Source organism: Sipha flava, unplaced genomic scaffold, assembly GCF_003268045.1.
Source record: "Sipha flava isolate LNK unplaced genomic scaffold, YSA_version1 70_pilon_pilon, whole genome shotgun sequence".
Taxonomy (NCBI): domain Eukaryota; kingdom Metazoa; phylum Arthropoda; class Insecta; order Hemiptera; family Aphididae; genus Sipha; species Sipha flava.
In genome coordinates this window covers 1,357,034-1,372,525 of record NW_020273610.1, presented here as the reverse complement: position 1 = coordinate 1,372,525, position 15,492 = coordinate 1,357,034, and the positions used below count along the sequence as shown (strand labels likewise).

Genomic DNA, 15,492 nt, shown 5'->3' with positions numbered 1-15,492 from the left:
CATACTTTTATTGGCCATGTAATATTTGCACATAATCATTCAGCGTCTCTGTGCATTATTATTGACACTAAACAATTCTTTTTTTTACTACGGATAAACAATGTTCAAGAAAGTTTACCGCTTACGTTTAACGAAGCCCAAACGACCAACTCTACTGTTTGGAATTACAAACATTCCTACATTACAATATTTACGACCGGTATGCGTTGGTAATATTTCTTTAATTCGATCATTCAAACGAATTGAGGGGGGGGGAAGCGAATTTAAACGTCATCAGCAAGACGGGGACGTGCTCGTGAGAAGTTAACAACCGCTGTTGCTGGGAATCGTGGTTATCACGGTTGTACAATCACGGTCGGTGTGGAGAGGTGCACGATGAGTGTGACCATTTACCGAACCGTGTGCGGTACCGCTACCGGTGTCCGTTGAACCGGCGACACTGCGCGCACCCGTACGGTACCATCTGTCGGCCCGTCCAGAGGGGAGAGAAATATTCTTGATTGTTTTCTTCAAATTCAATGTAATATAATATGCCAGGCAGTGAGTCTCGTGACGTTGACGCGCGCGTGTGTTTACGTTCGTTTATTGTTGTTGTTCGTCAGCCGTTCTTTTGTTTTTGTTTCCTTCATATCCGCGCACACTCTATTCACATTAATTAGTTCCTGGTTTTTCCCCCGTTTTAACCATTAATTGTTTTAGTTTTTTTTATATATTTTTCTGAACTTTTTTGCTCTCAATCGTCGTGCTTATTGATCTGAAACTTTTTACTAATATTTTATATCCATCGCGTTTCGAACTTGTGCAGGACGCAGATAATATTACAACGATAGTACTGAGATTGCTCGGAATGACTTTGAAGGTGGGTAAGTCCGAGTGCCGATTAAATGGTGCGTTTGTAATTAAGTGCCGTAGAAACCTGTGGATGCAGCCCATCAAAATGTTACTTTGATTGTAACAATTACAAATATACACGGTAGATTTGCTGTTATGTGTTATGTTTGTTTAATTTTCATACCGTATATAATGTTATAGTATCTGTTGATATAGGTACTCGTGCAATGAGCCAAGTCCCGTCGATTTTCATTGTTTATTTTGTTACCTATCCTACGTAGTAAAATAAACTCGTTTTACCTCGTCGACGTCCCGTGCGATACACTCGTTCGACACCGACCGAATATTATATACATTTCGACTTCAACGATGAGCAACGGGCGATTAACGTGTTCCACTGACACGCACTCGCTACGAGAGAATTGAATGAACGTCACTCGATCGCAGCTTTTTCCGTTCGCTGACTTCTTGGCCCCCTTTTTTTTTCTGTTGAAAAAGTTTCCGACCGACAGTTGTCTTTGTGCTAACAATTAACATGACAAAAGCCGTTTCGCGTTCAGTATATTTGTTCGATTGTACTTAAATAATATACTCGTACATACCACTATAATGCATTATTTTATCATTTTGTATACGTAATTATTTGTTTAATTAGTTATTGGACACAAGTACTCGGTACACTATCATTACTACTGAGTTCGGATTTCATTTCGTTTGCATATTGTTGTTGGATTTACCTGCAATTAGTAGAGTATAATATTAATTCATACTGCATTTGAAGACTTACATATAAAATATAGTTTTGGGTATCTAACCCAAAGCTATATTCACATGATATTATGTGCATATTAAAGGATAATTATTTTCTACTATTTTATGTAATTATACGTTTTCCTCTTGATATTATTATCAAAAGTTTTTATTTTATTTTTTAACAAATTTAAACTGTTTTAATCTAAATTTTCAAAATTTTCGTGTAATAGATTGTATTAAGTAATTACATTCGCCTCATTATTAATTATTTAAGTTTTTTTTCACACAAATATATCGGATATATTTCAGGATTATTTAGGTCATATTATTAAATGTATATTTATTTGAGTAGTATTACTACTATAAAATTTGTGCCCTAATTATTAGACTTATACTAAAAATTTTTATGTTAAAATTACGTACTTTAAAGTCTAAATGAAAGTGTTCGTATACATTTTAATTCGTGATAAGAACAAAAATGACACTAAAACTTTGTGCATGGCCTCAAATTGTTACCGTCTTCGATGTGCACTTTCGAGATAAATTAAACAGTGTGTGTAAATAACGTTAGGTGTACATTCACTACATGTCTATATACGTCATTGATTTGGTAATAATATATTATATTACATTAAATCGTGAAATACAAACATATTTATAATATTATAAGTACTCTAATAGCTCGAATAATGGGGTATATTTTTGTAGTACGATTTTGTTCTCCATATAACATTGTGGTATTATAAAAACAATGTTACTTTGAATAAAAATAATCTTATATGCCATGGTAAAAAAAAAAAAAAAAAAGAATTATTTAGGTATATAAGAACATATTTTCATTATCTGTTATTATAATAACGTCAAATATACTTATGTTACGGATATTGTACACCTTACCCATATGAATAACGTATACATTATTCACCTTAAATATGTATAATGTTTACATTATCTAATCAATTTATACATTAGTCAGTGTACAAAAATATTGTAATAAAATTTAATTCAAATATAAAAATTAAATAAATTATTAGAACAATTTGAGTTTGGGTGACATTTAAAGTTATAAAACTTACCCCTGGATTTATAAATGCATTCATTTAATAAGCATTTACTTTTACATTAACATTTTTTTAATTTTGATACCTGAAAAATGATTGAACATTTGTCATTTCACACAAATATATTTTTGTGGATAAAACTTCTAAAATATCCTTTGTTGTTTTAAAATATAGAGCAAATTGATTTCTTGAATAAAGTTCTTCCAATCTTGCAACAACGGCAATATTAATTCATTTTTGCCGCATAATCCAACATTTTTCATTTTTGAAACTATTCTTTTCTACTTATCCGTCCATAAATAAACTCTGAAATAAACAGAATTCTCATTTTTTTTATTTTTTTTTTATTAACTATTTTATTAAAATACTAGTAAAGTTTTTCACATAAGGTAATTTTAAAAACATGTTTAGAGATGTGTGTATTAAAACGAATCATACTTAACAGATGGAACCAAGGAGGGGGGGGGTTCGGATTCGGACCCCCCCCATTGAAATGTCTACATACTCAATCGCTTAATAGTAATTAGTATAATAATAGTATATAGTGTATTTTAATTTGCCATTATCTTTTATATACAAAGTTTATAGACTATATAATATACCTATAATGTATAAACCATAGTTTATTAACAATAATGTATTGGTATTGAGTCAAACTATAATTACAATTAGAGAACAGATAAAATAAAAATGTTGGACCTCCCCCCATAAAAAATTCCTGGGTACGCTCCTGGATGGAACAATACGAAATATTAACTATGGCGTGTGTTTCATCAAAAGTAATTATTAAAAATTCGTTATTTTGTCAAATGATTTACTTTACTCATTCAGTAGTAGTATATGGATTAAATACACTAGTATTATTTAATACTATGGTCGTAAATTATGTGCGAACTAAAGACGAGAATACCCTGAGAACATTCTATACTACAAGAATATCCGGGTAGAACACGATTGCATACATTTGTCCTTTTTGGCAACACGATTGCGTATATTTGTAGATGAGTAACAAATACCTGGATAAGAAAAATAAATAAACACGATCGCGTATGGAAATTGTATGCAACGTTGCCAAATTTACTAATTTCACTAATAATAATAAAAATATTCAGAGATCAACAAAAAAAAAAATCAAAAAAATCAACAAAAAAAAAAACATAAACAATAAATATAACAATTCTATAATAATTCATAAAAAAAAATAATAATGAAATAATAAATAAAATGAGGATCACTAAATAAATGTACTATAATGTACTATATGTAATGTACTACATGTTCTATAATAGTTCATAAAAAAAATTAATAATAAAATGAGCATAACTAAATGAAAGAAAAATAATTAATAAATTAATAAAATCGACAGCTTTTATTTCATTAAAATTATTGTTATCAAATTATTTGAAAATGCTTAAATTTGGATTCCCTGACATCTATAACTTACTATTTTTACTGAAACTCGAAAAATACCATATAACGGAAATAACGAAATTTCGTTGTATCTGATCTGTTTGACATCATTAACAATGAACATTAGTAATAAAAGCGATAGAACATAAAGTATATATTAACTTTATCAAGTTCGTATAGGCATTTGGTATACACCTAGTACCGGTATGAAAATTGGCATCAACGCTTAACACTACGTACGCAATCGTGAAGTTAAAAATCGGGTAAAATCGTACGGAATCGTTTAGCTTAAAAAAATATCGCCGATAACGAACGTACGCAACCGTGTTTTACCCCCTAAGAACACCCTATACGACGATTTATTTTTATGTATAAATACGTATTCCTTTATCAGATTATTAACCTTTTTGAATTTATTATGATTAAAATTTTTCATAACTTAATAAAAGATTTTTTTACATCAGTGCTTTTCAAACTGGGGGCCGTGGCTATATTACTTGAGGGCCGTGAGATATTTATTTTATTTCAACTTTAATTTACTTTTTATAATATACTTTACAGATTTTGATTTTAAATAGGGCTTATCTTATAAGATTTCTAGTGTACCTTTACTATAAAATAATAGGGCACTCAAAACTGTGTTAAGATAATTTTGAACTATTTCTACTTAAATATATATATATATATATATATAAATGTATTATAAAACATTAAACCGAGCATTAAGTAAACAGCTAAAATAATTTTTGAAATCGTTTATTAATTAAATGTGTAATTAATTTATTATTTAGAAATTATTCATTATGACTTTAAAACAGTTATAAATATATTTATTTACTTTAGACTTGATAGTTAATATTTTAATATCTGGTTTGATATGTCTAGATTTTTAAATTTATAAATTGTAATAAATATTCATCTTAATTTTACCTATCTTATTAAATTTGGTTTCTTTGTTATAAACATTAAAAATATTAATTTACAGTATTTTATTTAATTAGCATAATACCTATAATTCGCCACTTTCTATGCTGAGTTTTCACGCCAGTTATAGTATAAACATAAAAATTATATTAGATAATTTCTTAAAACGTTATTTTCTGAAAATTAGTGTTAATTAATATTTTTCAACACAATCATCTTATAAAAAATAATATACAACCTAAATAAAAAAAATTAATGTTAAAAATTAATTAAAAGATCATTATGTTTATATTTTATTAATTTTTTAATTTAAAAAAAAAAATGTATCACCAAGTACAATAATATGAAATATTTAATTTATTGTTCCATATATTAGTACTTTTATCGAGCATAATTTTAAAAATAAAATATTTAAAAAAATATAAGCTTGCATAATATTCATTATAATGTATTTATGTACTCGTAAATTGTATAAATACTTTAAAATCTATGTAATCTTAACTCTGTTCTTAACTTAAAAACAGTATGCTTGCAAAGGTGTTTATTCCAGACCACATCAACTGTCTGGTTGAATATTTATTTAACTATCTATTTTAAATCAACCTATGTAATTATATCCATACGACTAACTACATAACTTTTACAACAGTACTAAAAAATATTCGTTAATTTTAAAGATGATTAATAATTTAATGTTTCGGTTAGTAATATGATTAATCAATTTTAATAATATTACATTGAATAAAAATATTATTTGCATTTATTTTATTAACGAACTGTTTTTTGAACAAAATAGGTACTTAAATAATGCCGATATTTTATGATAACAAACATGGTAAATGTGTTTTCGCTAATGTTTTATGATTATTTTTAAATTACATAGCATAATAATTGATGTTTGTGTTTGAATTTATCAATGATTGATGTCGATAAACTGCATTTGTATAGAATATATTTTTCCATTCATTAAGACATAAACTAAAATTAAAAATATAAATTGATTTTAATGAATTTAAATAAATTAAAACGCTTGTCTCAGATATAATTAGGTATGTATAATTTGATAATTTGTAAAGTTTTCATGTTGGTAGAAAAATAGGAATGATTTATATTTTTAACTTACATACTCGTAAATATAACAATATTTAAGTATAGTATTTCCGATAGTTTTATAGCAGTACTATGCTCATATATTTATATTTCATGATTACTATTTATTTATAATTTATAGTATAATTTGTATAAAATGAAAAAATAAATTCTGTTATCTTTTTGTTGTTTTTATATTTGTGAAAAAAAAAGTTTAAATTGTTTCTACTATTTGAACTTTTTTGATCTGCGTCTTGGTGTTTTAGTTTGAAAAACTATAGGAAAATACCTATATACCTATATTAAAGTTAAATAATATTTTATTACATTTATATGCAAAAATATTAATTCTCCCGTTATAACATGCGTTCTCAGATTTAAAGTATCATTATATATTTTAATATTTTTTAAGATCATTCATGATAAAACATCTAATGTTATGCACATTTGGGTCGATCCCACCAACTTTAATCTCAATAGTGCAGTACTAGTAGTAACTCAGATTAAATAAATTATGCGGGAATTATTTAAAATAACATGTTTGTATTTAATCTATGTAGGTAAATCCATCAAAGTTTTACCTTCCACCCTAAACATTCCAAATCTTATAGAGAGCTTAATATAGCTCAGGGAGGGCTAAATCCTTCACTATTTATTACATTCATGGTATTCATAAATAGTACTAGATAGTAGGTACCCGAGGACAATTTTTGACCATTAAACCATTAAAATAATCAATAGTATTAGTAGTAATATACTACTTATTGATTATTTTTCATACTATTATGTTCCATACTCGTATATTTCATATATAGTGTTGCTCCATAAATTAATGATTTTCTATAAATTAAATGATTAAATCATCCAAAAATCTCACTATATGTTGTATGAATTGTGTTTATATTCCTTTATTCATGAATTTAAATTCGTGCTTTTAAAAAGCAATGATAATATATTTAAAATAAAGAAAATTAAGTCAAATTTGAATTTATATGCCTTGCTAATTTTAAATATAAAATGATAGAGCTTATGTACACAATATGTATAATAATTTAAAAAGTAAATTTAACTACTTAAAGTATTTATATTTCCGTGTAGATCCATTTAGTTTGACAATTATGATTCGTCATTTTGGAAATGCATTTTAGCCAATATTCATTTAATTAAAAATGTTGTGACATATATAATATAATTTTGTTTTATATCACATAAGATTTGAAAGATTATAGAATCTTTACAATATATTATGTTGTACAACTTATAATTGTCATAACTATAATAACATAGTTCTACATTAGGAAATTTATAATTTAATGAAATGATTCTTAGTAACTATTTTTTCCTTAAACTATTAAAATATAATTTAAAGGTTTTTTTTATTACATTTTAGGTCGATAGTATGTTTTTTCTCAGTTCATTTTTTTATTTATTATTTTAACATTAAGAAACTTTATAAACTATATATAATTCTTATTCATCAAGTTGATAACGTTTAAATTAATATTTTGTGAAAATAATTTAGGCTTATACAATATACCTATAATACAATATGAATTTATAAAAAGTTATAAGAATGGTATAATATTGAATATATGTGTACTCGAGGGTGCACCCTAGATAAAACAGGATCAACAGGTTATTTTATTTTGGATATTTTTACTATCGATATTTTCGAATACTACGATTTCAGTATTAATACATTTATAAACCGGTACAAAAAAAAAATTATTAAAATATATGGTAACATTAAATATTAATTTTACTATTAAACTTGAACTAAAAATTATTTGATAAATTAAATTTTTAAAGGTAATTGGTTTAAATTGTAGTGTTCTTTCATATTTATTTACCTTGAAAATTACATTGCTCAATGAGTTATTTTCTGATGTTTTCAAACGTGTACTATGACATATATCAAAATAACAATTTTATTTTTCGCGTCTTTGACAAATTTTAATGAATCGGATAATTTTATTCCTTTCTTTTCCAAAAATATTATGGATTTGTGTATAAATACGAAATTCAATTTAATAAATGCCAAGGTCATTCTTTTCCAAATACTTTTTGGCTGTCTAAATTGATACTGCATCATCGCTATTGAGTGTTTTTATAACTAACTGAATGTTCTCCAAATGTTCGCAATATTATATGATAGCATTTATCCAAGTTCTCCATCTCGTTAATATGGGTATAGGTGGTAAAGCAATCTCGTTTTTGTCATAATTAAAAACATTTATATACGTGAGGGGCCCTTACTAAGGGTGCTTTTCGAAATAATTTTTTAACTAAGATACTACCTTATCTACTTCCAAAAAGTCGTTACGAACTTTTTCAGCAAACTTGTGAAATGCATGTGCATGGCAGGTTATATGAATAACTTTTAAATTAAGTGTATAGCTTAACCCGCCTTAAACCATATACGGGGATTGCATCGTTTACAAACAATAAAACATGGTTATGCTTAACTCCTTCAGGCCACAATATCCCTATAGATTTATCAAATAATTTGAATATGGTTAAGTGGTTAATCTTATCTAGTTTCTCAGAATACAATAAAAATATTTGACCGGCCTTATCAACTTCTAGTGTTCCAATAATAACATTTGCTACGAAACGACCAAAGGCGTTCGTAGTCTAATAAATTAATACCCAGATTTGTTCCCCATTTAGTTCCTTGGTAAATACCGTCAACGTTTCCTTTAAGAGGAGGTGTTTCACTGGAAATATCTTTTTTCGTGTATTTTTATAAAAAAAACGTTTTAAATTCGTTGTTTGATAGTTTATTTTTTAGTTTTTTTTTTTTAGGGGAATATATAACAAAAGCAAACTATGCATATATCTTTGTTGAAATTATTCTTTTTTTGCCCAAGTTGGTGTTTATGGTAAAACAAATAATTGGTTTACCTTATTTATTTAATTTTCCCTCTGTTTAATTACTCTATTACGCTTGTCAGTCCATAGGTGCTGGATAACATAAAATCTTTTGTCACTTCCAACTTTTATTTTATATAATTTGCAAAATAAAACGCTACAGTCAGACGAAAATGTGTCTACATTTTGAATCATAACTTTGTAACTTTCAATTTTGACTTTCGGCATTTTAACAATAATATTTACTTTACTAGTAAGAACTCGCGCGAGAAACAAAAACGATGGATATTAATAAAAGCGCAATGAACCGAACACATTTTCGAAAATATTAAATAACTATTATCGATGGGTATCGAACGGCAGTTACCTACGGCTAATACAGGTCATCACATTTTCAAAGATTATTAATACCTAAACAAAAATTATAACGAGATAAGAGGGGTAGTTAGTAGATAACATATTATTGGTGTATTATTATTTTTTCAATCGGTTGAAATACGTATAGTACTTAAATTTAAATTTAAAAAAATTATCGAAATATACAAAATAAGTAACTTCAAATTTTTTGATCTGAATTTATGGCATGGAGGAATTAATTTACTTCCCACTCTGCTATATTTATTAATAATTAATAAAAGTATACTTATACTAGAAGTCCCTAAGCGTAGTGATATACGATACTTATTATAATATATGTGTTGTGTGTAGTAATTGTTATCATATGTTTTATTAATACAAAAAAAAAAATCCTTTGTTATTTAAAATAATTCATTGATAAATCTTATGGTTTAGATTTTATGAATTACACTTGTTGATATGGTATGAATATCTTTAGAAAATCTTTGCGTATTTATTTTTAAAATTTCTATTTAGAAAGTTAGTTTAACTGAATAAAGTGAATTTTCACGGATTACATAGAATACGTCAAACACTTATTTTCAACATATTGATATCGAAGCGAAATTGTTAGTAATGTTTACATTGAAATATAATAAGAGTATAAAATCTTTTACATTGGTGATATCACTATACTGGAAACAATAAACACATGAATGTCTCAAAGTAAAAATGTTTTTATCATATCTGAAAATCTAAAGTATTCTAAATCATAAATTCGTAAATAATACTTTTTGGATGTATCAGAATAATGTTTTATCTAAAATGTAATGATAATTATTTATGAATGAGTTGACAACCCGTGAAATAAAATTAATTGATTTATGATTTATTGTGGTCAAAGTGGTTAACTTATGCAGACAGTTAATTAAATCGATTCAAAATATTATTATTAGGGGTACCCTTATACTATAGATTATATATAGTTCTAACTCTATTTTGAAATTATGATAGTCAAAATTTATTTTTTATGAGAATTACATTTGTACTTATTGCCATTTACCATTTGAGCAAACATTTTAGACTTTTAAACTTTTGATTTTTTATTTATTTTTAAGATGTTAAATAATAAAATACGCTATTATTTAAATAGGTTATAATTATTGAACGTCTGTTTTTTTTTTTTTTTATATATATATATATATTTTATTGTATATTGTTTCACAATTTCAAACTATTTTTCAGTACCGTTAATTTTGCATAATTTCTCATTGTAATTCAGTGATGCATAAATATGTATGTACATATTATATTTGTATTTGTATTACTCTTATTTTTGTATAATTTAATTCATTACATTTTTTTAATTTAAATCTTATATATTTTTGTCATAAATTAAGATTTAACATTCATTTTTAAGATATATATGTGCGTAGTTTTATTTTTTATACAATAAATATTTTTTTAAAACTTACTCAGGCTTGGTGTGTTAAAATTAAGAAAATTGTGTAAAATATAAAATATATTTTATGTATATTTTCTTTCAATCGAAAACATTCATTTGAAACTATTATTTCCATGATATTACCATAAAATAGTGAATTATATATTGATATTATTAGTATTCAATGATAGCTTAAAAAGTTCATTATTTTAGTCCCGATTTTATTTATACTTTGAATTGTAAATAAAAATGTTATTTTTGAAATTTTGACATACGAACTATTAATTATTTAATAATTATTCCATAGTTAATGTTGATACTAGATAGAACATATGAAATTTGAAAGCAATAAAAGACCAATATATATACCTGATTTTAAATTAAATCTAACTTTAATCTGGAAATGTTTGACTATTATTGAATAAAAACTGGAGTCAAATAAGTTCTACCCACATAACATAGGAAATTAACTCAATAATGGAGGATGTTCTTATTAAAGTGTACTTGCTGTTTATTGTATAGTATACAATCGACAATAAAAAATTATGTATACAATACAACAAAACGTGATATCATGATAATAATTGAAGGAATAATGTTTTATGATCGATTAATATATAAAACAGTGCTTAATTATTTTGCAGTAAGATTATTTTTATTTGACACTGAATACAATTATAAACTAAAAAAAATGACTTATTATTATATGTGTTTTATGATTTATTAACTCAATATGTTGTTTGATCGGACCCACACAAGTACCAAGTTATTTGTTATGCTTCAGTAGGTATTTTAAATTTTTCATTTGTGAAAAATTTGTATTTTATCATTGTGTACTGTACTAATATAATTTTAAGTGCAAGGAATATATTTTTCATTTCGGTTTGGCTAGACAATGAAAAATTACAGTAATTATTATTTTAACAAATATTGTTGAATATTCTGATATTGATGTGGTTTTTCACTGCTATGATTATAGTGATCAAATGTACAAAAATAGGATTTTTGTAAATTGTGTAAATTGTAAATTATTTTAAAATTTTTATATAAATTGCGACCTGGATATATTTTTGGGTATTTAGGGATACTCGCCTACCAAGATTTCATACTTTTACTGTCAATTTATAATATTAAATATTCAATGTACACTAAAATTTAGTGTATTTTTTGTATATATATATATGTATCATTTATGTCCAATTTTTATTTGTGTTATTGTGTTTATTAAAAGTTATAATAGACTACATTTATTTTTATTTTTGTTGATTTTAAATTTAATATAAATAACCATATTATTATAAAACTTATATCATAAAATATAGAGTATATAATCTTCGTCTATCAAATTTCTGAATCATTTCCATAATGTTACTATTTCTTTTAGTAGTTATTATTAAAAAATTGACATTTAAAACACATATATATTTCTCAAAGATGTTATGAAACTTCTTAAACATCTAATATATTCTATTGAATATTAGATTTTTCAAAGATTATCGTTTTTAATCGCATCGATGTTTCATTAGGCATTGTGAAATTTTAGGTCAATCTAGTACGATCATGATATGTTCTTCCTATAGTTATACATTCACAAACAATGGGATTCATTAGAATATTAATAGAAATTATTTGTTTAGTACGTGAAGTTTTTATCGGATACTACGGAAGTGAAATTTTTAATTTATGAACAGTTTCATTAAACCGTTTTAATGAAAATTAAAGCACTAGCTTTTCTGATTTTGATTTAGATTATATTTTGAAATGTATAAACGTATATTTCACTATATTTTTTTTATTATAATGTAGCTAAGTTGTTAGATTGTTATCATTATAATATACCGTTAGACTATTATTTTAGCTATAAAATGAAAATAGACAATAGCCACATTTTTTTCATGTGGTTGTAATTAAATCATTTTATTAAATTGCTATATTATAAACTAAATTATTGTTAATGTTTACCAGTTAAGAACAGTAAATATATTTATTTCAATAAAATATTGATTAGGTGTTTGCTTCACAAACAATAAAATGTAAAAAAAAAACATCTCAGGCATATTTTTTTTGTAGTCGTGTGCATAAATGATTTCCTTTGTATAAATTCATATATAAATTATTTTAGTTTAGAATAATTTATAGTAAGTAATAAATATTTGTAAGTACTCGTATTTTATCTGAAAAAAAAAAGTTTTTTTTTTAAAAGTATTTTAACTTCTGAAGTTTTATATTATTTTATTATTGAATATTCTTAGTCGTAGGTTTTTAATTCTACGTCATGCCTTATTGTTGATAAGTCGTGAGCATATCAATGAATAGAGATTAAAATTGATGATAATAATATAAATAATTACCATTCGCATGAAAGTCGCATAAGAAATTAGGTTACAAAAGCCTTCTTTAATTATATTTTGATTTATTTTTATTTTTTTTATTTGTATTTATAAACTAAAAATTTTTATGATTACATCATTTAAAATATAAATGTTTTCATTATCCCGAAATACTATTATTTGTTTTGAATGTACTACGTTATACTTCTTTAAATACCGTTTTTATAATAACTCGTGGCTAAAAATTTTTTTAGAATAAAACGTCTTGCATTTACAATATATTATTTTGTGTAATTCGTTTTACTTTCCAAAACATTTTGTTTGTTTGATCGTCATAAAATTCATGTTCCTTTTATTTACTCTGTACTCATAAATCTTCTTAAAAACATGTCATTGTATTTAAGATAATACATTAATCAACTCGTGCATAGTATAGGTACAGGCATATAACTTGATCATGTGTGGTGTGAATGTGTGACGTAACTGTTAGTAATTACCTGCAGCATAATATCTTTATAGATTTTCGTTTAAGATTCTCGTCGTTCAAGAAATATATTACGATTGGGGGGTATTTTTTGAATGTAGATTTGTTTCCTCGACGATATTTTGAAAAGAGTGAAAATGTTGGCTACAGTAAAACAATACATCTACAACAAGATGTACTAATTGCGAGAGTATAATATACTCATAAGTCATTACCTAGGTCATAACAGTCATAATAATAATTTTCAGTCGGTGCGCGAGAGGTGTATAATATACCTCGTAAGTGGTATGTTGAAGAGTGCAGAAACTGTACTTATAATTGTACATCAATAATGCGATTTCGTATACTGTATTTAATTATGTTATGTTGTATGATATTCATTCTAATAATGGTATGGTGCTTGATACTTATCTCCCCTTCTTATTTATAGTATATTCGAAATGTGTAAATGTTTTAAAATGATTACACGATCGCGATCATTCATATGTCTCAGCTGTATGAGAACTATTTTCAATTGGTCATATGGACGTTAACGTACTTTTATAATTTTATATGTTATATATTTATAGCACAGCCGATCAACTATGATTACCACCGTTTGAATTAAAAAAAAAGGATATGGCTGTATGCCACCTATAATTATTTATCATATAAATATGGTAAACCTAACCTCGTAAATTATAAGAACTAAATTCTTACCTTTGGAATAATCTACGTAAATTCCTTTCCGTTTAACTATAAGTATTAAAAATATATAATATATACGTTTTTTGTTATAAAAATATAATTTTAACTAGTTATTTAATTATTTTATTATTATTACTAATTAATTATGTTCATAAAATGTTAAGCTGATTTTTAATTTTTCTCATAATATAATTTTTATATTTATTTAGTTAGTATTAGTCGAATGACAGTCACAGATAGAACACATTCATTAATTCATTTTTTAAAAAAGAAAAATGCATAAATATTAAAACAGGAAAATACCATTTCGTACTAAAATATACTATAAAAAATGTCCACTGTAAAAATTATATAATAAATTGATTTTATTTTGGACTATCACTTGATGGAAATATATTATCATTAATTAAATATATATTTAGTATATTTAATCAATGTTATTATGATTACTATTAAATTAGTAGTCACAATTCAATTATACTATATGTTTGATGTATGCTAAATGTAATTTTTTTTTTAATATTTTATTTTATCAAATGTAATGTTTTGTTTATTTTTTGTAGACGTATAAGCTGATCACTTGGACCAATACCATAATATGAATTAAAGAAACTTTATCAAATTGACAATCATGTCACACTATAATAATTTGTTTTTTTATGCTACGGCGTTGGTACTTGCCCATTTGTGTACAGTTGATTCGATAACTGAGCTCAAAGGATCTAATGTTTGTACCAGAATAGAGTCGTAAGTAATTTTTAATTAAAATTGTAGCATTAGTTTATGTATATTATTAGTTCATAGTGCTTGAAAATTGACTTTATTCATTATATTTCTAATAAATTAAAGAATTAGAAAAAATAGATTTATTTTGAAAACCAAAATGTAATAGTTTTTACGAATCGCTGGTTCGCAGCTGTAAGGTTATAAATTATTGTTTTGTATATCTTAGTTATATTATTGTCTTATACATACTCGTTTGAGGTCGATTTGGTTAGTAATTTTGTTTTTTTAAATAAATTATATCTCCAAATGCAATTATGAATTATATTATGAATAATAAATATTAGTACAAATTGGTCGTAGCAAGAATGAAGCGATAGAGAAATTTTTCTCAGTTGCCAATGCAATGGGGGTTCTAAACCTCGACAATTTTTTTACGTCAAATTGGACATTTAATTAATGTGTAAATTAATACTAAATACCTTTTATTGATAATTAAAAAAAAATAATAATTACAAATTAAATTATGTCAATATTCTTAAAAATAAA

General features: G+C 25.1%; 1 protein-coding gene across 2 annotated transcripts in view; it reads left to right on the top strand.

Moving 5' to 3' along the window:
- The first annotated feature begins 521 nt into the window (after positions 1-521).
- LOC112692094 (protein draper-like) overlaps positions 522-15,492 on the top strand; it is a 32,727-nt gene continuing 17,756 nt past the window's right edge. Inside the window, exons 1-2 of one of the 2 annotated variants that reach the window (XM_025566643.1) lie at positions 522-859; positions 14,784-14,967. In XM_025566643.1, the coding sequence (XP_025422428.1) occupies positions 14,852-14,967 (116 nt within the window). In that variant the 5' untranslated portion in view covers positions 522-859; positions 14,784-14,851. Of the gene's footprint in view, positions 864-14,783; positions 14,968-15,492 lie in introns of both variants that reach the window. The other variant, XM_025566644.1, reaches the window with a different exon arrangement.